The sequence below is a fragment of the Phalacrocorax carbo genome, chromosome Z (assembly GCF_963921805.1).
Source record: "Phalacrocorax carbo chromosome Z, bPhaCar2.1, whole genome shotgun sequence".
NCBI lineage: Eukaryota > Metazoa > Chordata > Aves > Suliformes > Phalacrocoracidae > Phalacrocorax > Phalacrocorax carbo.
Window position 1 is genome coordinate 45,547,247 of NC_087548.1, and position 27,779 is coordinate 45,575,025.

At 40.6% G+C, this 27,779-nt stretch overlaps 1 protein-coding gene across 3 annotated transcripts in view; it reads right to left on the reverse strand.

Annotated features, from left to right (window-relative positions):
- Positions 1-6,491: 6,491 nt before the first annotated feature.
- Positions 6,492-27,779, reverse strand: part of PTCH1 (patched 1) — a 75,342-nt gene continuing 54,054 nt past the window's right edge. For 2 of the 3 annotated variants that reach the window (XM_064439594.1, XM_064439592.1), the window contains exons 16-24: positions 26,926-27,068; positions 24,785-24,968; positions 22,972-23,252; positions 21,293-21,430; positions 17,716-17,858; positions 14,653-14,752; positions 13,014-13,268; positions 11,402-11,930; positions 6,492-9,727 (exon numbers count right to left, since the gene is read on the reverse strand). In XM_064439594.1, coding sequence (XP_064295664.1) covers positions 11,403-11,930; positions 13,014-13,268; positions 14,653-14,752; positions 17,716-17,858; positions 21,293-21,430; positions 22,972-23,252; positions 24,785-24,968; positions 26,926-27,068 — 1,772 coding nt within the window. In that variant the 3' untranslated portion in view covers positions 6,492-9,727; position 11,402. The remainder of the gene's footprint in view (positions 9,728-11,401; positions 11,931-13,013; positions 13,269-14,652; positions 14,753-17,715; positions 17,859-21,292; positions 21,431-22,971; positions 23,253-24,784; positions 24,969-26,925; positions 27,069-27,779) is intronic. The other variant, XM_064439593.1, reaches the window with a different exon arrangement.

Below are 27,779 nucleotides of genomic sequence, written 5' to 3' on the forward strand. Positions count from 1 at the left end.
AAACTCAAACTTTCTTACATGTACTTTTATCAGTTGCAGCACTCACATCCCATTTCTGCAACTACTTCAGTACTTATTTAATTTTTCCAGTTTGAATAGTCCAAGCTACTCACTGTGACTGTGAAACAAAGGACTTAAATGCTCAAAGGATCAGAGCCCATGCCACTTTTTGTTGGGAGAATCTTGAGTCTGCTGTAAAACAAGGTTGGACTAGATGATCTCGAGGTCCCTTCCAACCTGTGAGTCTGTGATTCTGTGAATAGTGTTTTTTTCTGCTAAACATGTCTGATACAAATGACTTGGCTTTCAAAAAGGTAAAACTCTCCATTAGACGCATGCAAAACCTGAGCCATAATACAATTTGTGAAACATATGCACAAAGCAGAGAAAGAAAACAAAGCAAAAGAAACGCAGGTAATCATTTCCCAGGGAACATACTCTGAGAGGTTTCTTAGAGATATCTCTTTTCTGGGGTTCGTCAGTCCTGCCCAGCCGCAGATTTGTACTGTCTTACTGGTGCACAAGAGATCTTGTACTTCTGTATAAGTTCTTTTCACTGGCTTTTTGGAACAACTCCGTTCAAACTGCATACCACAGGTATCTCTGGGCATATCTGCATTCACCAGCTAACCATGAGCCATGCTGGATCCCATACTGACATCTCCACGAGGATGCGCAAGGGGGAGGGCAAGGAAGGGGGAGGGCAAAGAGAGCAAGAAGTGTTGTAGTTGAGAGTAAAATCATATTTACGGGGGAGCGGGGTGAAGACGAAGACCTGTTTCCCTGCAGAGATCTAGTTCCAGAGAGAGAAAAGGTGCAATCTAGGTCATGACACTTAGGTTACAGCAATTTTCTTAAAAGGTATTGTAAGATTTAAACAAAAGGAGAATTAAAAAGATGATAATTTAATACAGAATGGCCAAAACAGAACAAAATTATAAAATATCACAATAATGAGAGAAAGACTGGATGTAATGGCAGTGACCTGGAGGCCTAGGATTAAGGTTCACAAGCATATTCCAGCATAGCTCTTCTCCACGTCTCCGCGAGATAGGCCGCTTCCACAAACAAAACCTGCAGCTTGTTGGTTTTCTTTGTGCAACTCTGTTTCAGATGCAGCTCAAAAAGGCTCCTGAACTATGCAAATCCATTCAAGAAGTCCCAGAACACCACTGACTAAATTATGATTTACAGTCTGAGGGGGGAAAACCCTGATTTTTTTTACTTGATGCCCTCAGCTATGAGCTGGAGCCTCTACAGTCAGAAATCGGTTTACCTTTTGTAGTCAATGACAGCCAAGGGACACCTCCACAGGGTTTACTCACTGTGCCCAAGTTACATACTGTGGTTAAAGGACAAGGATGAATAGCATATCAGGACCGCACTTTTCAGTGCACAGTCTGTGGACCAAACCATGCAAAAATTAATACAAATGCAGTTTTACCTATGAGTAATCCCACCAAAGACAATTTAAAAGCAAAATTTTCTTAAGGCTCTTAAACACCCTTGCTGACTCATGGCTTATTCCCCTCAGATTTGGCAGGAATTTCCGTGCTCCATGTGTGCTTATTTCAATAACAAAATGTCTAAATATTCTCAATAGAAAGAGGAAAGGAAAACGAAGAGGAAAAAATGGAAAGTGGAAAGAAGGAAAGTGGAAAGAAGGAAAGAGGAAAAAAGGAAAGTGGAAAAAAGGAAAGAGGAAAAAAGGCAAAGGAAAAAAGGGAAAATATATTTTCAGCTGGAAGGGACCTACAACAATCATCTAGTCCAACTACCTGACCAATTCAGGGCTGACCAAAAGTTACATCATGTTATTACGGGCTTTGTCCAAATGCCTCTTTTTAAGGCACTGACAGCCATGGGGCATCGGCCACCCCTCTAGCAACCCTGTTCCAGTGTTTGACCACCCTCTTGGTAAAGAAATGCTTCCTAATGTCCAGCCTAAACCTCCCCTGGTGCAGCTTTGAACCATTCCCACACATCCTGTCGCTGGATCCCAGGCAGGAGAGATCAGCACCTCCCTCTCCACTTCCCCCCTCAGGAAGCTGTGGGGAGCAGTGCGGTCACCCCTCAGCCTCCTTTTCTCCAAACTAGACAAGCCCAGAGTGCTCAGCCACTCCTCACAGGACATGCCTTCCAGCCCTGTCACCAGCTTTGTGGCCCTCCTCTGGATGCATTCAAGGACCTTCACATCCTTCTCAAATTCTGGGGTTCCTAAGGAACCATGGCCAACTAATGTGTAAATCCTCATTAGTTCATGGGTTACTGATTCAATGGACTGTAATGGTTACTTTGGAGCATTACAGTCTATTGCATTAGAGAACATCCATTGAAATTGGTTTAAATCCATGTACTGTCTAATTAATAGGGAAAGCTATTTATGAATGAGATTAAAGCTTTCACAGACAGTGTGCTTACAATCACTTTTTGCCCCCATACATACACTTTTCCTTGAAATTATGTTGAAATGCCTGACAACAGCATAGAGGTGCAGAGTTAAAAGTTAAATTAACTAAATGAAGTAATGTTAAATAACTTCAGCAGAGGAGCTGGATGCCACAGCTTGTGTATTGGTTAATATTTTCACCAGTCATATGCTTAATCATTATAGTCATACGCAGATCTTTTTAGGTGCTAAAAAATAACTCCTCTTAATTTATAGTTCTGTTTCTTCATTCACTATGGGCCAGGCTGAAATAAACTATAAATACATGGCATTCACAGAGCTTGTGCCATGGATACTTCTGTTCCATTAATTTAGCTTTACAAGACCTTTGTTGTCACTTTTTTGCAAATTTTGAGAAGAGAAGTGAACAAAAAGAGCCTCCCTGAGCCCTTCTGCCAGGTAGACACCTCTATACTACTAACCCAAAATGAAAAGTTTTAGCTGTCTTTTAGATGCCATCTGACAATTTGCATAAGTGCTACATTAAGGTGCCTGGTGCTGTACAATAACACCCTCCCTTAGTCTTTACAGCCATTTAAAGTAGCCTCCTAAAAAGTTGCAAAATGGTACAGAAGCTGCCAGAAGTAAGGGTTCTTGAAATAAATAGCCTACTTTAAATGATTGCATAATAGGGAAGCAATAAAGTGAAAGAGGATTTGAATTCTCTTACAGCAAATGCTAGTTATTTGGGGTGAAAGTTGTGAGTTTCCTGTTTACCACAGTTATTCTTACTGAAATAATGTACTCAAATCTTTAACCTTTATTAGCCTTAACATCTAATAAAATATCTCGTCTCTTATTTAATGAGAAGATATAACCCATTTTGCTCAGAGAGGTAAACTGTAATTACAGTTTTTAGGCTTATATGTTTGGTAACTAGGAAAGGGCTAATTGGCACTTTAACCTCAAGATTATTAGTTCAAGTCCAGCCATCTCAAAGGTCATTTGTCACCCATGTCTGGTGACTGACAGAGTCACGTGCACTTTCAGTAAAGCCACCTTAGTGCAGGAGCAGCATGGTGTGGTGGGAGGGTCTCGTGAAGGAAGCTCCCTGCTTAAAAGCCTTGCCAATATCTGGCAGACCAGAGAGGTGCAACCTCCTGTCTTCTGAGCGAGACACAACACGTGTCACAAGGGAGAGGAAGAAGAAAGGTTTCCCTTTGTCAGCATAGCAAAATCTGGGAAAAGGGAACATAATAATATTCTTTGAGTCCTTTCTAGTTACCAAGTAATTCTTGTTTAATCCCTTTCCCTTCCCCTCTCTTTCAAAAGGCTAGCCAGACATTCCTCCCCACAAGTCTATTCCCTGACAAACTTCAGAACAAAAAATCCAGGATTGCTGAACAGGACACAACATGGAACAGAAAAATTGTTCTTACCTAGGCTTTGAAATACGTTTGCAATACCATTTTGGGTCTCCTAAATCAGATGTTGGAGCTCTCCCTCTTCCAGAGCACCCAGGGTCTCTCACTTCTCCCATAAATCACTTTTCAAACACTTCGGTGGTCTTTCCCCCTCAATGGATGGGGACACCCACCTAATTCACTCACCCATGAATGAAGCCTGGCCCCTGCTCCCCAGCCCTTCCTCTTCAACCGAGGCAGAGCCCTCCATTGCTTGGGAAGCAGTTTCCAACCTCCCCCTTCCCGGCTGCCATGGCGTACCGCCTGGCTCCCCAGCAGGTTGCACAAGGCTGTGGTGTCTGTGGGCAGCTGGGGACCTGCAAAGTCAGCCCCATTGCAAAGGTTTGAGCTCAAGGGATGAAAATCAGACGGAAAAGCCACAGGATTTTGTGCTCCGTTGTGCAAAAGTGTATCTCCACCACGTGAATGTGAGGCTACAATGCAGATGAGCTGACTCAAAGATCCAGCAATTCCTAACTGCCAGCTTGGGTTAAGCCTGGACAAGAGCCTGGGAGGATGCTCTGATTAGCAAAACAAATTAAAACGCACGCTGCCTTGTGTTCAGTTTTTCTCAGGGCAAGCTGGGTTACAGCAAGCTCACTAACCCAAGGGACATAAAATTTTCTCCATTGCAGCCTTACCTGACACCAGTGGCAAGCAGGTATAGCTGACATGGCAGCAGAAACACTTGTGACATGTGCAGTCACAGCTCTTACAATGAGGGTGGAAATGTTACTAAGAAAAGCTATTGTAAGGTGCTAAGTGTCCTGGATGGCACTGCGGGCAACCAAAAAATCTGAGGTAGAGATTTCCTTTGCTTACCTAGTATCCAGAAGCAGAATGGTTTCTGCAGTACCCAGTATGCCAGGATATATGCTAAACTTCTTTTTGTCAAAGCAGCAGTACTGCTTCATTTATGTGTTTAATTAGCTGTGGTTAACAATGTGAAGTTAAACTGGGCATGTATTTTTTTAAGCCACGCAGGCTGGGTAGTGCTGTTTCCTGGCATGCATCCTGTTCTAGTGGTAAGGTTCGACATGTCTGCCACAAAAAGGACAAGAATGATTAAACGGAGTAGGGAAGTAGTAATTGTTCTCATTACTTGCAGCAGCCATTAAAAGTTATTACAATTTGGCAATGGTGGTTTTCAGATATAAACAGTCGGTGTCTCAGATGCTCACTGGGAGTGAAAGTTAACAAAAATGAAACACCTGTTCATACATCAGTTCTGCTGCATTTTAGCAGCATGCAGCATTCCTGAAGCTGTTAAATACATGTATTATGCCAACAAAAATTTGGCCACATGTTTACTTAAGGCCTGAATAAATATGGCCAATCTCTGACAAAAACCTGATTAAGGTCTTACCTGGGGTTAGCAAGGCTGACAGCAAGAACAGCTATTTATAAGAAATCTAAACATGACAGGTAACGTACAGTAAATAGCTATCGTTGATGCAAAATGGAATTTTTAAAGAAAAACCCTGTGTTCTGACTGGCAGAATGTATTGATTTACTCATACGGTTTTCAGTCCTGTGAATGGAGCTGCTCCCATGAACGGCTAGGACACAAAAGGCAAAGTCTGTGAGTTGTGCTCATGCAGGACTTCATTGGCCACTGGCCTCATGGGCTGTAACCCACCAAGGCCGAATCTGCAACCTGATGCAGTCTGGCTACTCCCAAGGATCTGAAGGAGAGCATTTGGAGTAGCAAAAAAACACGTGTAGGAGTTTTGCAGTTCAAGTCTTTTAACTGTATTTTTCTCTTTTCTGGTTAAACCTCCAGCAAATGTAAAATAAAAAGTTTTATTTCCTCTGACCATGAAAAGCAGAGGCTGAATTATAAATTATCCCAAGACATGTTTGGGCTTTTTGTTTATGAGAAGTTTAGAAGACGCATGGAAAAATCACCTACGGGTTATAGGATAAAGCGAAGGATTGCTGGCTCTGTGGCACTTCAGTGAATGCTCAGCAGAGCACGTTTGCACAGGACAAGGCACACTGATGTTTATCATGCAAGTGACTTCAGACAGATGCTGCTGCTCACAACCTTCACCCTGCTGCCTGCAGTAGCCTCTCCTCCTTCCCGAGCTGCGCCCTGGCTTGCAGTTGCTAGCACACTCCCTGGAAGGAGCTTTGCCAAGGGTCTTCCCTGCTTATGGAGCGCTCTAGTTTTCAGAACTTCTTGTTTATTTATTTTCTTTGTTCCACAAACTGGGAAAAACGGACTATTTCTGATCCAGTTTAGGGAGCAACCAGAGAGATGGAAAAAGACAAAGAATTTCCTCACACTTCTAAGCAGAAATAACCTGTACAGAAAGTGCTTTACCGAAGGGTTCAAAGCCTGCATAAAATGCTTCATTCAGAGTAAGAATGAAAGGTATAATCCAGTCCTAAAACTATCCCCCAAGACATAAATAAGACAACAGAATCAACAGACAAGCAGCAGCTTGTTACAATTTAGACAGGATTTTCAAATTGCCTCCTGCTCCAAAATGGGCAAATCTGAATCTCCCAAACATCCCAAATACTGAAACATGCCAAATTCATGCTCCAGATCAGAATGATTGCATCACTGTACCTGCACAGCTGACCAGCAGTACATAAAGAAGTATTCTATAAACAACCAAACCCGTAACCGATAAGTTATAATATTTTTTTATTCATGTTAGAATTTCTATCAGTGTTTGAACATTAATATTTAGAGAGTTTGTACAATTTTGATTCAAAGTTTAAAATGAGAACCACACTAGATCACAAAATGGTAACTAAAACACAGTTCAGAATTGTATGAATATTCACACTCTCTTTCTCTCTTAACATTGTTAAACACTTTCTTTTCTGCCAGGGGGTTTACAAGGAAAAGTGTGCACCGTAATTTTATCTCAGCAGTGTTCCAAAACATAATGGCATCATCATTACATATAAACTCTTTAAAAATATACTTCTGTCAAAAGACTTGATGACTACTATGTACACTACAAAAATAAATTTTCATATAAATAAATTATATGGCATAATTTTATCTTTGTAACTGAAATGACACAAACTCACTCCTACCGGAACAGGCAGGCAATGAGACCCAGTTTGAATATTTATTTCCTTTTCACTCCTTATGCTAAAAGCTACGATGAGTCCTTAATGTAAATGTTATATAATCTTTCCTATTTAACATTAGTAAGCACTCTATACAAATAAAAATCCATTAAACAGTAAAAACATAGCTGTAATAGTGTTTCCAATAGAAATAAAATCCCTGCATCTTGTTTGTTATAAACTGGCATGACAAATACTGTAAGAAAACATTCTTATATAAAAATATAAATATCACCCATGATTAAAAAAGTTAAAAAAAAAAAACAAAATAAATGTTGCCAGCCACTGAGTTCTCCCCTTGCCAATGTGACTATCGGAGAAGAAGGTCTACATTGTGCACGAAGCAGCAGGCAGCTCACCCACACACAAGCACGCAGGAGGACTTGGGCAGGGGCAGGTGGGAGACACCGTGGCTGGCCTTGGCCCCCTTCCCTCGTGAGGAAGAGGAGGGAGCGAGGCAGCCCACCGTGGTGGTGGTGTCAGTGGGAGCCCTGCCGACCTCTGACACGGGAGCGCACACGCTTGGCGGTTGAAGGTAGCTTCCAATTAGTATCATACAGTTTTGTTGCCAAGTTCGTATGATCTGAGGTCACTATGCTGCTAGTGCTAAATTGGGGCCCCTTGTCTTTTTGTCATTAAGAGTTTTCACGTTAGACAGTGAACTGGACCAGTAGGCAGTTGCGACATTAACCCTTAGTGTGCATTGAGACAGTAGCTTATGTATCACGGGAATGACACCAGGCTCTCGCCACCTGCTCTTCGAGCGTTCACATTGGACATCTGTAAACAAGTGCCTCATATCAAAGTGTTTTCAAGTGAGCAAAAAAGGCATGGAAATTTGTGCATTCTAATTATCCCCATTCGTTATGCTGGCAAGGTCTGTGGACAAAGATAGACTCCCTGAAGCCACTGGAGAAAAACACTTTCCCATTCAAAGACTTGGCCACTGCCGTTTAGGCATCGTACTTAAAGAAAAGCCCTACCACTGCTGTGTTTAGAAACTGAATATTGGTTTTGTTTGTCTGGCGCTGAATACACCATTGAACATCTACCTGCTCTAAAAAACAGCTTGGAGAAGGGCAGGGAAAAGGTGAAGAGAGAGGAAGACAGAGATAATGAAAACTTTTGTTCCGTTATTTTAAATTAAGGTTCTCCATTCTTAGGGTTTCTTTCCAACTGGAACACAGATTGTAGCTTTTTTTCAGACCCTTCACCTGCAGTAATCCCCTTTTAGTTTAAAAATAATAATACAAAAAGCTAAATTAGTTTCGCAAAGAGATCCCAGTTTAGCTGTTTCAATTAAAAGTGCCAATGCAGCATGGGAAAACACAAACAATAGAGAAAAGAACACCCCAAGCCTTATGTGTCATGACAGTCCTGGACCCATCAGAAAGTCACATTTAAAAAGTGAAAATAAGGTTGGTGGGATTTTTTTATCCTTCTATTTGATTTTTATCACTCACTATTAACTTCCTGCCATGAAAATAAGGTGACCAAAGATACTGCTTTTGATGCTGTAAGGACACAGCTGAGCTGTGGCTCACTGTCAAAGAACTCAATTATCCAGCTTCTAATGCCACCCATAGTTAACAGTATCAATACCAAAATAAGGCATATGTTCACTGAATTTCTATAACCACCAACACCTCTCAGTATCCAGCACCTCTCAATATCCAGCACCTTTGGAAGTGAAAAAATAATGGTTATAGTGTTTGCACTTACCTGGCACCTTTTGCAAAAAGAAAAAAGGAAAAAAAAAAAACAACAAAGCACTACACGAAGAGTAATTAAGCCTCACAACATTTCTGGGAGGTAGGTAAGTGTAATTATACCCATTTTGCAGAATAAAAAACTGAGGCATGGGGCAGTTAAGTTACTTGACCAAAGTCACGAGAACCAAGTCATTAAGAGTGTGGGAAACTGAACCACAACCCCAAACCTTGACTCCCTGTCTTCTATTTTAGTTGGGCCTTTGATGACGGCAGTCTATGGTTTATGTTGGTGAACACCAACAGTTTTCACTAGTGCCTATTAACAGGGAAAGCCAGACTCGCATCAGCATCAGTGGGTTTATAAGCCCACTAAGTGTTACCATACAGTAAAAGAGAAACTACAGTACATCAGAAACATACACAAAAAAGCATGCACACTTCGAGATGCACACATGGATACACACAGCAAAACAAAACCTGCACATAGCTAAATCTATTTAAGCCTCCCAGATTAACTTGCTTTTCTTCATATCTGCTTATTTTAAAAATTACCACGCATAGCGTGTTTGAAAGTTAACCGTAACATTTCATACTACCACAGGGTTGTGATACGCAAATTTAAAATATTTTAAACAGACATGTACCTTTTAAAAAAACCCCAACCTATTACATAAGCAATATTTGCATAGAATTATACAAGTAAATTATACAATATTTAAGCAGCAGCAACTTATGCTGAAATTTAGAACTACATTAAGCTTAGTTGTGGCACAGATATCAATGTACAAGAAGTACAAAGCGCACACAATCTTGTCCCCATTCCATTGCCCAGAGGCAAATGACTCCAGATTATACTACTTTACATTGTTCTTTTGTATATTACATATGTGTACATCTTTTAAATACTTAAAGAAATATTTAACAAAATAATACAATAGGTTACAGTAACAGTGAACTGTTGTCCTGATGCAGCATGTCCTTTTCTACAACTTCAAGCAGTTCTTCTCTTCAAGCAGTCCTGGAAGTAAGAGTTTTCCATCTTTGGCCTCTTCTTTGCTTCAGTTACTACCCTTTACAAATAAAGACAGAAGAAAAACAAACATTCATTAAAGTTCAAGAAAAACAAACAAATCAAGCTAATCCAAAACTCATTTCATTATTATTGTGGTTACAGTTAGCGGTCAGGAAACGTGGGCTCTGCTTTTATCTTGGTCATGAATTTCCTGGTAAAGAAGTACTGATACCAATTTAAAAAGTGCGGATGCTTTAATTTCTCAGTTTCCACAGCTTTAGATACCTGTGACAAATTCAGTCAAAACCAATGAATGCTTCAAGGAGAAACATGCTACATCGAATACTGTGCACAGTTAAGAATCTCAAATTACTATGCAGTTCAGCGTGAAAAAGCTGAGCCCGAGTATTTCCTTATTCTAAGGATACTATTACTTGCCATACTTCTAGATACTAAAGGCATTCATTCCTGTTTGCACTTTGAGATGTCTGGAGAGACATTTTAAAACCAGAAGGCAATTTTATTACGAGTCATCAAGAAATTTCCATCAAAACTCTGTGTGTGTTTGTGTGCGCGCGTGTGTGCGCGCACATGCGTACATATATAATAGTTCTACAACTGAAATAAAATGGCTTGCCCTGGTCAAACTGTCACTGTAAAGCTCTGAAAAGCAAAGAGAGAAAACAGGGATCCACAGCTATTTTATACTTCCTCTTTCTCCCAAAAGGGAAAAACAGAGTTAAAAAAGTGAGAAATGGTTTCTCAGGCACAAGCCCCAGAAAGCTTTCAGGGTAAGAACTCTGTTGGTTTCTCCCCTTCAAAGTTGCCTATAAAAATAATGGAAGTTTTTCAAGAAAATGAACAGCTTTATTCTTCTCCAAACACCTGCTAATATCCTGTCCTTTCTAGACAGTCCTGTTTCCTGTAACCTTCTCTTGCCAGCCTAACAGGCTGACAACGGTTTAGGTATCAAGTCTCACAAGTTTTTGGGTGTACCTATTGTTTCACAGCAGCACGATAAATGCCGTACTAGGTCAGCTCTACCCCACGCAAATCTGCAACTGTCACCGCAGCTGCCCATGGCAAGGGAGAGATTGGCCCACGGACCCCTCCAGCGTTTTGAGTTTGCTGGGTGGGTCTCAGAAAGCCCCTGAAAGCGCAGGGGACACCCCACCATGCAGCAATGCACTCGGCACGGAGGGGCCATCTTCCAGAGGGATTCAGTCGTCGCTACGGACTTCAAATTCTTTCACGGAGTTTTATTCAAGGGAGGAAAACTCTTAAAGTAGCTGGCAATTTTACACTCTCCTAGGCAATGTCATTCTGTACAGTGTTTTAGAACATGCCTGATTCAGGGATCAGAAGACAGGACCTATCAACAGTAAATGCAGTTGCACAGCTCTAAAGACATTGGTCAACATTTCTGCTTCATTTTCCTCGTCTGGTAAACTGGGACTGTACAACCTACTTACCCAGTTTGTACGGCTCCTGGAAGTAATTCGTGCCTGAATCTGCTATAACTTCTCAGTGTTGGAAAGTACTATCTTATCCAACCTGATTTCTAATGCAAAAGGTACTATATTCACAGTCAGCAGATTTAAGATGGTGAGGGACCAGTAAGTAAACCCACCTGAAGGAAAGGTACCTCAGAGAAATTTTTACTTTCTCTTTTCTTTCAATCACACCATTGCCTGGCACAGGCAAAGCTTGCAGCTATAGGACACAGACCTACCTTACTGTGAGCTGTTGCCAGGTGTCCTTTCCTCACATTCAACATCTTGCAGTTCTATAACTTCTACTTTAGAATTTCTTCTTTCACACCGAACATTAAAAGGCACATGAGGGTCCTCAAATGGCCCATGGTCAGCTTCATGGTATCCCTCGCAGGATGGAAAGCTCCCTCCCCGAGAGCTGTGGCTGTGCGCCGGAGGGTGGACAGCAACAGTCACTGAAGCTGAGGCAGTCACAGTAGTGATAGGCTGGCAGTATGCTGGTCCTGCGGCGCCCATGGCGCCGAACGCTGGGCTTCTCATGTTATGAGAACGAGCCTTGTGGCCCAAGCGATCCCTATTGCTAGGTCCTGAATGCCCTTCAGTGGAAATTTCAAAAGCATCCCTGCGAGGGCGGTAAGGAGGTGGTCGCAGCCCTTCCCTCGCTTCCCGTTTGGGTTGTCTGCCCTGACGCCATGCCTGCTGCGTGCTGGACTCCGGATTTGATTGTAATCTGGGACTTGACTGATGCCTTGGGTCTGGCTGAACCACCTGAAAGAAAGATGCACAGTTATGCCTGACAAAGCTAGGCAAACAAACACAACGCTTGCTTGTATTTTAAGTTGAGAACAATTATGATAATGCTGTCCTGGCTCTAACTCTACAAAGGTAGATTCCTGGAGTCTGACAATTGTTGTTTTTTCCGGGTAGTTTTTGCCTGAAGTTACTAAAACCTGGGAAGCATACCTTCAGAGCAACACAGGATGACAGCTGAAAACGTTATTGTAAGCTTCCTACATTCTGGTCCCTCTTTTCAAAGGGATGGGTGACAAGCACTTCATCTTAACTCGTTCAACAGGCAGAATTGCAGGCATTTGGAAAAGGCTCTATTCCATACCGGGTACGCACAGGATGTTAGTAGGGTAGTTTGTATAGACTGTAGGAATCTGTTTTCTGATTTCTGTAAAAAGCGTGAAGCACAGCGGCCACATCAGTCAATAAACCGTGACCAACTTCAAATGTGGCTGTGCTTGTACCTACTTCTAGGCCTCTGCTGAACAAAAACAGATCCGCATTGCAGCTCAGCATGCAGCATCAGCAGGGGTAGGAGACAGAGCTTTTTCACTTTCCTTTGAAATCACAGTTATGGCAACCCAGTAGCAAGATGCAACAGGGCCAAGATTTGGTACACCCCTGGAACTGTTTTCTTCTAGCTCTATCAATTTTTCTCCCCAAAATGTGCTGTCAGAGAGAGGTATGTGAGATGGTGATCCACAAGGACCTGTGTGGGAGGGAGGGAAGAGGTCTGGATCTTTTAATCTCTCCCCGTTCTCTCTCTGGTAACAGCCATCAAACAGACAGAGAGCTCTCTCTTGTGGCTGGTGCCAGTGTGATATAACAGCAATTATGCATGCCAAAGACCTCTGCTTTCATACCATCATTTTACACCTAACTTGATTCTGAAGGACAGGATGAGGAAAGCCCTTCATGCTCTGCTTACAAGTTTTGGCACAAAGTCACAAAGCATAATCAGCCACAATATGAAAGAGCTTTCCACAAAAATAAGTAGATTTAAATAAAAACCCCCAAACACACTTCTTGCCCTCCTGCTGGTCAATATGTGGAGCTACTTACAGTGGATCTTGCAAAGACAGGATTCTCAGTGGCTTCCACTATTACTTGATGGACTGGTGCCCCAGGGCCTCGGGTGGCCTCATACTGATGAAGCTCTTCACTGATGCCGGACACTGTGGTTTGAGAGCTGTACTCTGAATCAGAGGAATCTGATCCGTTATTTGTGTGGCCGGGTGGCAGCGCAAACCTCACAACGCTGGGGGGCGGCTCAGGAGATGGTGTGGGCAGTCTGTTTCGTCCATTGGCTGGAGAAACCTGAGAGTGGCAATGCATTCAGTAACATTCAATTAGCATTACACTTTTAATCATTTTAAGCGTTTACCCTTTAAAGCATTACCCTTTTAATTTGCTTGACACAAATGTTCTTCTGCCAAATACACCCCCCCATGCCGTGAGAACCTTAGCGCCAGTTTTGTGATGAACATTTATACTGAACTGAAAAAATTAATGAAAGAAAAAGAGACACGATCTCCATCTGTGGATGTGTATGTAAACAGGATTACACAGACTCTTCATTGTCTCAGGAAGTGCACGTATGCATCTGCGTGCATGTACTTGCACTTACAAATATAAAAGTAACACATGGACTTGCTTCCCCCTTCAGCATCCGTTAACAGTGCTTTCATAAAGTCACCTCAAATGTGTATGTATAGCATGGTTCAGTGTCTATTTGAAAACAGAGATGGACATACACATAATAGCAATGTCTGTGGTAATTACATATGGTCATATACATTGCTTAACTAAGGGACAGGTCATGTATACTGTTAGGAATATAAGAGATTATACACTGTTGTTACTAATTGTTTTACTAATACTAAAAAAGCAAATACTTCTGAGATATTACCAGTGCTGTATACAGACCTTGCATTTTATTCTTGTGTACACACAGACACGTGAAGCATAGCGCACTGATTCTACTAGTATGGGATAAAGATAGCCCTATGTTACAGTGTAATTGTGTTAACTATAGAGTAGGTAATGAATAATTAACAAATTTGGTATCTGCGAATCCTTTTTTGCTGGACTTGAGCTTTATACTGTAAAGTCATCAACATCTAACTGAAGCCTTCCACTCATCAAAAACGCTGCTTGAGCCAAAAGCATACTACGGGGGGGAGGTGCGACTGGACGGGGGGACCTTCTGGCAGACCGGTCATGGTTATCAAGGTGTGGTCTGTGGACCACCACTGGTGTGTGTTGGTCCACACAGGCCTTCCTGGTGGTCTGCTCAGTTAAATATTTTGAGGAAAGCAACAGAGGCAGCGAGGTAGGAAAGAAGAAGGTATGTGTACAAAACAAACTGTCTTTGCAAAATACTGGGGAAAATCCTTATTTTATGGACTTACGCTTTTAAAGGCATAAATAATCCTACACTTGTATCAAGTTTGCTGATTGCAGCCTCTAAAACAATACTTATTAAAAAACCTTTAAAAATATAAGTATCAACTAAATAACAAAGAGCACATTTAATAAAGATAAAAAAAGAAGTAGAGCAAGAAACTTATAGACGGGGGGTGGGGTGGAGAAATCCAAGAGAATTTAAAAAATAGAGCTTCTAAAAAAGGGGAGTGATCTGGGGGCGGGCAGGACTGCAGGGCTAGTATTATTTATTCTGTTCACCGTGAATTTTACTGACCTCAGGGTATGGTCCAAAGAATGACAGAAGAACAGGAAGCAGCACCAATCCATTGAGAACTCCCAGAATGGTTAAGATTGCCAGAACAGCAAAGAAATACCTGAAGTAGGGTTTAAGGGGTTTGAGGGTGAGAATAGCCACAAATCTTGTTAGAAATAAGGGACTACAAATCACTCCTAAATATGTCAAAATAATACATATACTACATTAAATCTAGAATATTACTAACATTATACTAAATAAGTATATAACTTTCCATTTATATATATAGGGTTTTTTACCTTTTGAATTAGGGAAGCTACATTCCACAACCCAAAGTGTTAGTTGATAAAGGAAAGAAAAAAATTACATTTGTTAATTTCCCAGAATCTGGAAGCATGTAATGTTATTTATGAATGTGTTACACAAACACAAAAATATGGAATGTGCAGTGAATAGCTGAATGGATTGAAAGCACAAATACAATGAAAAGGGGCCCCCATTAGTGAAAACCCAGCAGAAGCAAACAAATGAAGTGAAGGGTGTAGAATTTAAACAATTTAGCCTAGAAGGAAAAGAAGCCCTCTTCTCCCAGCAGCTAATCCACTGTGAAATGCTTCTGCATCTTACAGCAGAATCTCTAATTAAATCTCCAGTGTATCAGGTAAGGGTTTCCTTTGCTGTTCATTAATCACAACTTTCCGCCTAGAATTCTGTGAGTTCCAGTTTTACCAAATAGCTCGAATTGCAACCTTTTTACAACACAGGAGCCCACTTTCTGCAAAGAAAATGCTGCCCATTCTATAGTAAGCTTCAGCATTGTACTGAGTAAGAGCACTCCACAATGGCAGAGCTGCATTGCAGGCTAATCTTTTGTTGAACAATTTAGCATCTCTGAATACTCTTGTTTTGCGTCAGCCAATTCAAACATAAAGGCTGAAGTACTATGGAAGAAGAGGAAAGTGCACAAGTGGTTGTCCTTTCCCACCACTGAGGGCTAAGGTCTGGGATCCTTCATGAATACCAAGGTAAACCTGTCAGTAAAAGGAAAGCCTTGCTAGTTGGTATTCGGCACAGCTGGGGCTCAGACTAAACTGAAGGCTGCGTTGTAACTAATGATTTCAAGGACTCAGTCTTGGTAAATTCCTGGAGGAGAAGGCAAAGAAGAACGGAGGGCAAGTTTGCTACTAATGGGTCTGCTGAGTACATTGTCTAGCTGGCAGCAAACTTTACTGGCCCCCTGTTTCCACATCTGATCAAATATATCAGACTCCTGTAAAACTACAAATATCCTGCTATTGTAAACATTTGGGAATTTCTGATCTGCATTAGCAAAAATCAGCACGCCCATCTACTCTACTAACATAAACCACCAGAACTTTATACTGGGACAGAGATCAACAACAGGCATTAAAAACATTTGCATCTCATCCATCTAACGCTAGGATAAACAGGAGGATTATAGCTCTGACCAGTTGGTGTATACAATGTCTGTTAATTTACTTAATCTTCCACATTGTTGGACTAATCTATCGCTTTCCGGAAGTTTGGGATCTTCTTCACCCACTATAACAATGCTCAGACTCCCATAGTTTATTTTATTTTGTTTTTTAAACAAGGCAAACTAAAGTCAGATTGTGCTAGGAAACGAGAAACTCATGGCCAAAAAAAGTAAAATAACTAAGTTGAAAAGTTGAAAGGCTCATTTTATAAACTGAGAGCACATCCAATCCAAATTTGGTGTGAAGGGCTGATATGATCTTCCGTTTTACTGCGACACAAAAATATGCTTGTCAAAATCTTGTCTGTTAAGTAGGAAAGTAGCACACCATATGTACCCCTGTAAATTTAGGTTAAATCTGTAAGTAACCTATACGTCAAAGTGTTCCAACCCTTACAAGTTCAGGTCCTAGAAGAATAATGCTACCTTATTTCTTCAACATCAGTAAAATAAAGTAAAAAATACTGACTTAGGAAACAACTTACAAATACGATTTCAGGACATGCAATATCTGTACAGTAATGTAGGTTTCATGTGGCCTAACTGCAAACTGCCTGCTTTCTTCAAATCTCTTACATACATAAGCAAAAATTCTTGATGAGATTTAGCAGCCATTCTCTCAGTTCCTGCCTCTGACATTTTGTTGTTCTTGTTGTCAGGTGGATGTCAGCTAAGTCTAGTCATCTATCCTGCTTATGTCTACCTAAGTAGTTAAGTCATCTTTCAGAGCATTTTTATTTGGCCCAGTTCTAGCTCAGTTCCATTTTAGGGCTTGGATTATTTTTTTTTTTCATGCTGTAGTTTGCCACAAAGAACCTGTGTTACTTCTAAGATTAGCCATTTCGCAGAGCTCCACAGGTTGTTTGGAATAGAATAGGATCTGTTTCATTGCACTTCTCAAATTCCCCTCAGCGAAAAAACTTGCTTTCCTCTCATACTTGACAAATTCACATTCTTAATTAAATTCACAAGAAACAGTCCGCCTGTAGTTCTAAACAGAAGGGCCTTCAGGCTTTGCTTTACGAAAATTTTAATATGAAGTTCTGTGTTCATACTTATGGCTCCCCAGCTCCCAAACAGGGCTTTTTTTCCTCTCCGTGTTATACATTGCTATAAACCTCACATAACGATAGAAGGAGAAGGCCCAGAGAGAGTCACTTGCAGCGCAGCCACACCGTGTTTGTAGGTTCACGTCCGCTGCGCGCAAACTGTTGTGCGTACAAGAAATCTGGAGGACTTAAAGGTTAAAGGCCAAACCCAGCTAATACTGGACAATGCTAGATGCTTTGAACTGACTCAGACCCAGAATTAGCAAACTTTGCTGAAGGGGGCCATTTTTGTGTTCTTTCATGCTGGGTGTCAGATTTTCCTGGAACGGATTTTAATACCAGCAATGGAAACACTACCACGTCTAGCATGTAACAAGGAGTTAATAAAACAGAGGGAAAGCAGGACCATGATGTAAGCATGCTTGACACACCATGCATAGTAATAAAATGACAGATACACTGAAGTGATTAAAAATTAAAAGCATACTTATTTTTATTTTAAAAAGAAAGTCAAAACACACACAAATGCCTTACCTGACAATAAAATCAAACTCTGATCCTGCGAGCATTAACACTCCAAGCAGAGTGGACACGGCCCCATCCAGCACTGGTGCAAACATGTGTTCCAGCGCAAGGACAGCCCTATGGTTCCTGTCTCCTATGGCAGTTAAAAATGCCTGTAGAACAATGAAATCCATTCCATTAGACATACATAATTTTCCAAACAGTCCCTCTCATAGCATGCACGGCTTTTCACCAGTTAATTACTTCAAACTATAGTTTATGAAAGTACCCCTATAGCTGTCTAACCTGCAAGAGAAGGCCTGATTCTGCAGTCATACCACACAGCTGCTGCTGAGGATGCACGACCAGAGTAAGAACTGATTACAGAGTCAGACCACTGTAATAATTTTGGAAACAATGCCTGCCTGCCTGCCTACCTCAGTAGGCTTTCCTCTCCAGCTTTGCTTATTTCCACCTGCAAATAATTCTTTTCATGGTGAAAGCACTTCAGGCATCAAAATTACAGGGCTGCTCCTCTCACGCTTGTGGGGCAATGGCTTCCATGACTATCACGGGAAGTTTGCTGTGAAAACAGCCAATACTGATGCAGGCTTTCCCATGAGCTTGCCACAGACCGAGGACTGGTATCTTCAGTTCAGGTACATGGTGACACCCACAGCAGCATTTATTAGAGCATCAGGTCCTTCTGTCCCTTTACACAGAAGCGTCTGTTGGTACGGTGCATTTCTTCTCACTGGGCCGAGGCTCCAGACCATCGGATGTTACATACAGCAAGTGCCCAACTGATGGAACGCTGTCAGCATACTCAACAGGGCTGGTATGAAGTAACACTAGACTGTGTGCTGCTTTGTTTTTATTTTTTATGCTTCTATTTCACTCAATATAAATGTTTTTCCAACTTCAATTACTTTAAAACTAGCAGGCCTATATGAATAAAATTGCCTTAGGAATAGAGCCTATGACTAGTGAAATGTCTTTCTCCCTCCAACTCCTTAGTGAACAAGCTGTATCAAGAACACTCAAATGCTCCTGTTGTGTATGAATTTGTCTTCTCTGTCTACGACTTAACGGTTTAACAAGATAAGAACCTGGTTGATTTTCTTCCTGTGATTTATAAGGGCTCTCTCTTTGGCAAATTCTCTGCTGCCTATTAAGATACCAGCTCAAGCAGCTATCTTACTCTTGGTCCTGGAATTTAAGTCTCTCTTCTCTAGCAGCTTATTTTCACTTATCTGACAAATTTGGGGTGAAACCAGTCAACACATTAAAAAGTTATTTGGTGGGACAAGCAGACCAAAAATGGGTACATGTGGAGTGAGATTCCCTACCCTCACTTTTACAGTTGCCAAACCATGTAGTATTAATTTTTAGTGTCAGATTAAAAGTGGTCTATGGAAAATTAAATTTATCCAGGACATTTTACATTCCCATATACATAAAAGGATAAGGAATCTCCCTCAGGGTAAAAGCAGCTGTCAGTGAGACAACTCACATGAATGAGAGCTATAGGACCTGATCCACAAACATATTAACAAGTAATATAAATGTTTGTATATGTGTGTAATTAAAAGATGCATAATGTAAGAGTCCACTATTGATTCAGAATTTATTTGCAGAATTAAAAAAATGGGGTCACAATTCACAAGCGATAGCAGAGAACTAAGCCACAAGTAGATTGTGAATCAGTCTTAAACAAGGTCACTTAAGTTCTGTATCAACAGTTCCAGCACTGCCTTTTTTGTTTGTGCAGCACTGGTTTGACTGTTTATATGCAGAAGTTCTGTGAAGGTTGGTACTGATGCTATCATCTGAGGTCTACTAGGCATTCTTTTATTTAAAGACTACATTTGAAAGTTTTTTACTCCAGACTCAATGTGAAAAAATGCAATTTTCAGTTTGTTTGGCATTTTACCTTCAGCCACAGGTAACTTTTACATATATCTATATACAAAATCCTGTAAATTAATCCTGAGATTACTTTCTACTTTCTACACATTTAGAAACAGGTAAGTGTTTTGTCTTTTTTAATACCGATTTTTCAATTTTAAATCTTCAATTTTAAGGAACTGTCCTTTCTTTCTTCCTCTTGTACACCATTAGTTTCTGACACTTCCCAAACTACTACAAGTCCTAGCAAACAGTTTTACCTCCAAAACCCTAACTATCCATAGCAGTAGAGGAAAAAATTATGTCACCACTTCAGGGATCCAGTTGCTTCTCTTTAACCTTACCCTACTTCCCCTATGATTTTTCTTAAAATTATTCTTTCCATCCTGCCATTTTATGTGCCCCAACTCTGTACATCATACACAACATGTTCCCAGTATTTGGCCATCTCCTCTGTGCTAAGATCCCTGTTAGTTCTCTCTTTTTCACTGTCACCGGACCCTCTTAGCAGTCTACCAGTCCTCCTTTTGAGTCTAAAAGGCCCATGCATTCCCATCCAATCTCACCACCACTTTCCAGCCCCTTCTCTTCACTTCTTTTTGATTGCTACAGTACTAATATACTAGAGATTACAGAGACTACAAGCACCTCCTCCCTGAAATATTATATCGACCGCTCATCCTTTCCTACTTTGTAATAAAGTAAAATTAAAATCCATGAAGACACTGATATTCTTAAACTATTCTAAAATACTGATTAGAATAGCCTCATAGGAAAATTACTTCGCTGAGCATGCAAAATGTTGGAAAGGTCAGTGCTAACATTGTCAAAAGTGAACACAGAAGAATAGCCCTTTATTCTTAGTCACCAAATAAAGCAAGATGAGTTTTGCCTATCTTGAACACCAAAATTGCCCCCTTGCAAGCACGCTGTTTTTCTACACATTTTTGCACATTAGGTCGACTAAGCTGGGTAAGTAGGTGCACTGTAGATTTGGACACTTAACCTTGAAAATGTTGAAAATCTTTATTTATACATATATATTTATTTTTTAATATATATATGTATGTATGTATATTTATACCTACATTTTCCCCCTCTCTGTTCCCCCTCATCGGAAATCTATTTTCCTAAAGACTGCATGTTTGTGCCCACTATTAATAGCTGACAGGTACTGAAAAGAAGGTGCAGATTTTCCAAGTGAAAAACGAATCCAAATACATTCAAATTTTAGTGGTCTAAAGAGATTAAATTACATTATATGTGATTTTGAAAATCTTTTTAAAATGCTTCTCTTCCACAAGATACAGAATCCACATGCAAGAAGGAACAAACAGCTACATAGCACTGAGGCAACAACAGCGAGGCTGCAGACAAGGACCAGGAGAGTCTGGGCTGAAGTAAGGTGCATTAAGAGCTCTGCTTTGACTACATATTTACATCACTCAGACAACTAGATACCACAGCTAATGTATTCCCTCTTCTCTCCTGGGAGACTGACTCAATAGTTAGAAACGGCTTCATCAAGATCAACTCTGCTCTATAAAGACAAACCAAACAGTACACAGAACTGTTTGTCAGCAATTTCCTTCTAAGAATCAAGTCACTGGCTAGGAAACCTAAGTAAAGGACTTGTGATCCTAACATTGCCACCTTTTTGTTTTACAGTATTTTGAAAATGCTTCCTGATTTTACATACCAAAGCAACATGAACAGTGAATTCCACGCCAATGCCAACAGAAGCAATCAGGATAACCACAGGCACTGCACTCAGCTTTATTCCAATTAAACCCATCATGCCAAACAGCTCCACAGTCATCAGAGCCAGCACCACCACCTAGATGAGATGATTTTAAACAGCTGTTAGTAACTTCTTACACTCCGGACAAAAGAGAAAGATATTTCAGAACAACACAGTGACTGTAAAACATACTCCTCAAAGACACCCTATACTCCTGAAGACAAGCTGCTCCCCTTGTTTCGTTGCGCTCAACGGCAATGGCTTGCTAAAGATCCAGTTTAAATTATACTCCTAAGAACCAGTTAACAGACCCAGCATCAAATCTGCATTGGTTACAATTTATCAGTGATCTGAAAAACAACTTATTCTTCCTTATCATGGGTACCCCCCAAAACATACATTTTCTCTTTTTCACCTGTTTCTCAGCCAATCCTTCCAGAAAAAGTAACTTTCAACTACCTGTACTGGAATTCTTTTTGTAGAACTGCAAATATAAGTGAGTATGACTGCTGAGTAGGTTTAAAGCCCAGAAGAAAGTGAATGCCATAATCAGCTGATGAGTCTCAGGTTACAGAGGGGCTCTAAGCTTTTAAGATATTTGGAGGGATTGACACAGACAAAGTGAACAGTTAAATCTAACGGAAAGCTTTTATTTTTCTTTCATCTACCTTGTAAAAAAAATTGAGGAAAAGGTGGGGGGAGGAAATCTGTAGAATCAACTTTAAAAGTTGCTAAAGCCAAGCAGGAAAAAAAAGATAGACATGCTTATAAAAGCAATGGCGGACTCTGAAAATAGACGCTTTTTCCAAGGGAAAAAAGTATGCACTACAATAAATGATTTTATAAGCTAATGAATCAAGAGTAATAACATAAATTGCTTGATTAAGTGCTATGAAAAATATTCTAGACTAAACATTTACCTTTTAACATACCTGTCTTATAAACGTACATTACAAAAACTAGTAACCGTTTTACACTTTTCTACTTCTGGCATTTTATAAACCATAGGATAGTTTATGGAATTTAAACATAGGAACATCATCATTCAATTTAACTTGAATGTTTACTGAGAGGCTTATGGTGCCTTGCAGAAAGCATTGAGGAGTATTCTCTTCAGTTTATAATTTTATGGCTCTTTCTCCTCCATAGCTCAGTTACACTCTTTCCACACTGTGTACCATACAACCCAAGTGTTTCAGTTTTTCCAGAAAGACTGCATTCAGAAATCAGTGGGAGAATTTATGGGCAAGTTAGTCACAAGCAACTGCTTGAAAAATAACTACGCCTGATAAAAGGGGAGAAGGAATAAATAATTAGAAATAACTTTAATATTTAATAAAACCCTTAATTTTCCTCTCTTTATTTCTCATCTTAGCATGCATCTGAGCAAGGGCAAAAGTTTATGTACCTTTCCAAGAAACCTTTAAAGCTGCAAAAAAGGTGGCCAACGGATTAAGGTTATTAAGGTTTGTACTTTTAGCATGAACCCTACCCCCTCAAGTTGAATAAATATGTAATGAATGATGCAATATACATACTCCACCAGAGGCCCAGACATAAACAAAACCTTCCCGACTACAGCAAGAGCTATGCTGAAAGGAATTTAGCTTCAACAAAGACCCTTATAACAAACTTACAATGATCCCAGCCGTCCAGGGGTTTAGGAGGAAGAGGGCACACACCAGAAACGTGCAAGCCAAAACCACACTAATGGATAAAAGGAGCCAGTGACGAAGCCCAATGTACTGCTCCCAAAACAGGAATGGATAACCATTTGGGTAGCTGGCGATCCCCAGGCTGGTGTAGTTACTACAGATAGCTCTCACTTTCTCGATAGCCTCCACAAAGTCAGAAGTTTCACGCAATCCATTGAGGTAGAAAGGAAACTGAGCGTATTCTATGGGCTCAGCTGCTGGAACTAGGAAGAGGACAGAAGTGTTAAAATGTGTGTTTGAAAAGAAGAGGAAACACAGAAAGCATGATTAGCAAAACACTCTGTTCTCCAAAGCAAAATGCTTAAAGGTGTTGGAATTAAATTTTACTTCTTTCGAACAAGTGACATTTTTAAAAGTCCCTGAGAAATTGAAAGCTGAAGCAGCACAGGAGATTACTATGTTTTATCATGTGGTACAATGGGATGAACACAGTCTACATCAAGTCCCCAAACAATTCTATGCAATTTAACAGATGCATTTCAATATATGTATTTAATCCTTATCAGTGCTGTACTGTTTTTTACTGAATACCTGGCCCAAAAACCCCTAACTGCAATATAAAGTAGAAGATAACACCATCTTAAACATTTTATCCAAATGCTCTTCTTTTATAAAAGTGCAGTTTCTTTGAAATCAGCGGTCATTTCCCTGAGGTGAACTGGGGTCCACTGACACGAAACTAGATAAAAATTACACTCAATCAGGCTGGCTGGTTTTTAAGATTTCTATTGAATATTTTGAAACTCAGATTTGGAAATCCATGTTCTGTTACTGATGCAAATGACTGGGGGAAAAAAGGTAATATAAAAGTATTGGTTTATTGAGGAAATACATAACTTGTTATCCTTTAATTATTTGACAAACCAACATTGTCCATACTTCTTTTTGAGTGCAATGCTAAGTCTACTGTATGACAAGAAAAAAAAAAATCCTCTACAACAAGCATTTTGTTACTGCCGTTGGGTGTTCCAGACCCTGCAGGGTCATTCAGTTGACTTGCTAAACATGATTTGCCCTATTATAATCTCAACTATAAATTTTCATTAAGACAAGACTTGGCTGACTGCCACAAAGCTGTAGGGTTCGGATACACTGAAGCACGGCTACTAGGTTACCCAATCACATTTCCAAGTGCACCAGTCCTCCTCTATATGCCCTCTCCCCTTCCCCACTGGTGTCCAACTAGCAATCCTCCCAGTAAATAGAAAGCTGAAGCAAAGCACTGCAAACTGGCATCGGTGCTCAGGAAAGCACTGAATGGCGTGGAATGGGATTGCTCCCCTACCTAAGTAGCTCTTGTACTGTATCAGTGTTGGTAGCTTAGCCTATGAGCTAACTTGATAAAATTCTCTTAGGTATTAAAAATTGAGGATAAACATGATATAATCTCAGTGATGAAATTTCAGAATTACATAGGCAGCAATTTTATGCAATCTCTAGGTTTCTCTCACAGACACAGCATGTAACACTCAGGTTACACTAAAAAGCAATGCTCACTGCAAGTTTTTAGGGCTTTGAAGGGTTATAAAACTCATTTTTCGACATGACAAAACCCCGCAGTGGTGCCACATTTGCAATGGGGTGTCCTAAGATTACAGAGTAACACAGTATATTGTCCTGTTTAGCGCTGCCGAGCCCTGTGCAGCATCAGCCAACTACAGAGTTACTGGTTCTTGAAGGAAGGAGCAGGCACATGTACATGAGCTTTAAGACATTAAGACAAAATGCTACTCACTTCTCAGCCTTGTTTCTGGCATATAATCTGCTTTGTCGTGGACCCACTCTGGGCGGTGAGGCCGGATGTTTGCTTGCGAGGCAGCGTAGGCCACAGGGTCATTGCTAACCCAGGCTGTCAGGTAGATGTAGAAAGCATTTGGGTTAATGATTCCATCTGCATCCACCAGACGCTGTTTAGTCAACTGCAAAATGGAAAAAATTAGAAGCCTTTCAGCATAAGTGTTGGTTTCGGGGCTCTTGCCGTAAAACTTTCAACAAACGGCCTTGAGATGCAATATACATACAGGAGGGGAAAAGCAAAAGAGTATGAATCTTCACTTTAAGTGACTTATCAGTAAACTATTGTTTGCTATTAATAACAACAAAAAAAAAATCTAAAAAAACCACAGTGACAGTAGAAAGTGGTTATTTATAAATTAGTACTCATATAATATTTACAATAACCACTAGATCAGCAGATGGTTCCAGAATAGGCTGAACCAATTAAATCCGAATTCTGAAAGCCTACAGCCAAGAGTGAAAAACAACCAAGTTGGAGAAACATATTTAAAGAAAGGGAAAGAAAACCTGGCAAGAGTCCCTATACACGTCTGTGTGCAGTTAACCTCTGTTGTTAACACTGAAGGAAATGCCACCCAGTAAATGGAGGAGAGCTATAAAAATAAAACAACATCTGTATAAATTTTGCTAACACTTGCCTCCTATGACCTATGTATTCAGAAAATGCCCAGCGTCAAGAAAGCAGACGAGTGCCCTGTGTTATTTGGGTCACTGTGGGCAAATGCATCTGTGGGGTAAACAGCAGTGGTGCACTTCTAGGGTTCTGTAGCCAAATCCTGCACAGCTAGAGCTCTGACAGAGCACTCTGTGGGTGAAAAGTATTACTGGGGTTTTTTGTTTTGTTTATTTAAAATTCTGGCTTGGCTCCAGTTTCAGGTCTTTTTAATGAAATGAAAAACAACAGTGACAGCCGTTAAAAAAAAAAAAAAAAGCTGGATTCCAAGGATCTGGATTCAATTAGTTCACAGGATATGCAACAACTGTATGTCTTCAAGCTGTCTCTGGAACTGCACAGTACAGCACTCAGCCCCTGTGGGTGCACCACACTTTTCTCCCTCCCAGGCACAGGAAATTATATCAGCAGCTGCAGTCCAATCGCATTTGTTCCACAGCGTACCTGGTACACTCCGCTAAACAAAATCTCACTGAAAGTCTTCTCTTCAGCTCCCTTTCTTTACTTAATTCATAGCTGAAGCTTCATTCAGACCTGACAGCATGCTGCATGTTGCTATACAGCAGTGTGTTTTACACACCATAGTAACTTTGAACAATGTATCCTGTAAATCTGTCACCTTTAATGCCAAGAAAAAGAAAAAAAAAAAAAAGACAGTAAGCAGATCTGCCAGGAAGCTCATTAGAAAGACTATTTTTCTGCCTGAAAGCACAGCGAGTCAATGATGACTCTAAGAGAGGAGAAGTTATTTCAGAATTTCTCCTTAGGGGTTTGAAATCTAATTTTAGCGTAACGAGTCAAACCTAATGTGTTTTCACCTACCAATGGCTACAGCAAATGCAGTCATGTGCTGTGATAACCTTGCAAAAGAACCTCAGACATATTTTATTTAGGCAGCTCAAGCAACTGCCATTTTTAGATCTAAAAGATTATAGCTGTATTTAGTGATGACGGTACAAGAATATGATATCACACATAATGATTTCAGTCCCCTTCCATTATCATTCATCAACAGTTTCTTTTAAATGGTATGCTTTGCACAAATCAGTAGGAACTAACCAAAAAATTGCAAATGCTAGAATCGAAGTCACAGCAGAAAGCTGAGCAAAGGTCAACCCTGTAAGGCAACCTGATTCACATCAGAAACAATGCCACTTAGGGCTCGGTCTGGCATAGGACCAAACTCCATCCACCTATGGATGCAGCAAAGCATTTTTTTTGCAGCAATTTCAGTGGAAAACGACTGTGTTTGGCATAGGAGAAGCACCAAACACATGCCAACCAGTAACTCAGGCATTCAATTCATAAAGATGAAGAAAGAGACTATGGCATGCTCTTTGCATCTGCCCCCGCTCCTGATGACTTTTGTATGCCTGTATAAACCGGTATGGACTCTGATACAGTACCTGGTTGATGTCAATGGGCTTTGCTCGGTTGCCTGTTTGTACCAAGAGTTTGTAAGCCAAAACAGCGTCATCAGATCCATTTTTATAATTATTGTAAGTGATCTTCCCTGTTTCCCAGTCACTGTCAAATGCATCCTGAAGTCCTGAAGGGTTCATGGACATAAGGGGAAGACAGAACAAGCAAGTAAGCAATCACTTTTATAAACACATTTCAGTAGGAAGAAAGAATGATAACTCTTTTTCATAGCTGAATCAGGAATAAAATTATCCACCTGCTGCCTTCTACATCTGGGGCTCCTCATTCACTGTCAGAGTGTGAGAAGGTAAAGTACCAGTTGCACGTCTATTATTTTGCCCAAAGGAGGGCAGGGGAAGCAAGAAGGTGCAAGGGAGAAGCCTCAAGAGTCTTCCCATGTTGTACAAACCAGCAAACCTGACCTAGCAAGCTGCAGATGCAATGTGCACTGGTGTAAACTGGCTTCCCCTCAAGGCAAAGAAGAGATCTTGGGTGGGATTAGGACCCTCTGGTCCTGCATCCTTCTCAGAGCCTCTGAGAGCAACTTAGCACTCTGCCTGGAGAAGTACATGGAAAATAGTTAAGACTGCTGAGAATCAAGTGGTTTTTCTTGTGAACCACAATTCCAGAATCATCACACTCAAACTCCTTAAGCATATTTGCATTTATCACCTCCTTCAAACACAGCCTACTTCAAAGCAAAGCTGAAGTCTTGCCCTGACCCTGTTGGTGCCAGAACAGAAAAGTGCTGAGTTCAGCCCTGATCTACCACCTACCATGGAGTTAAAACCAGAGGAGGCATTTAGTCTGTTATCTCGAAGGGAAACACTCTCCATAT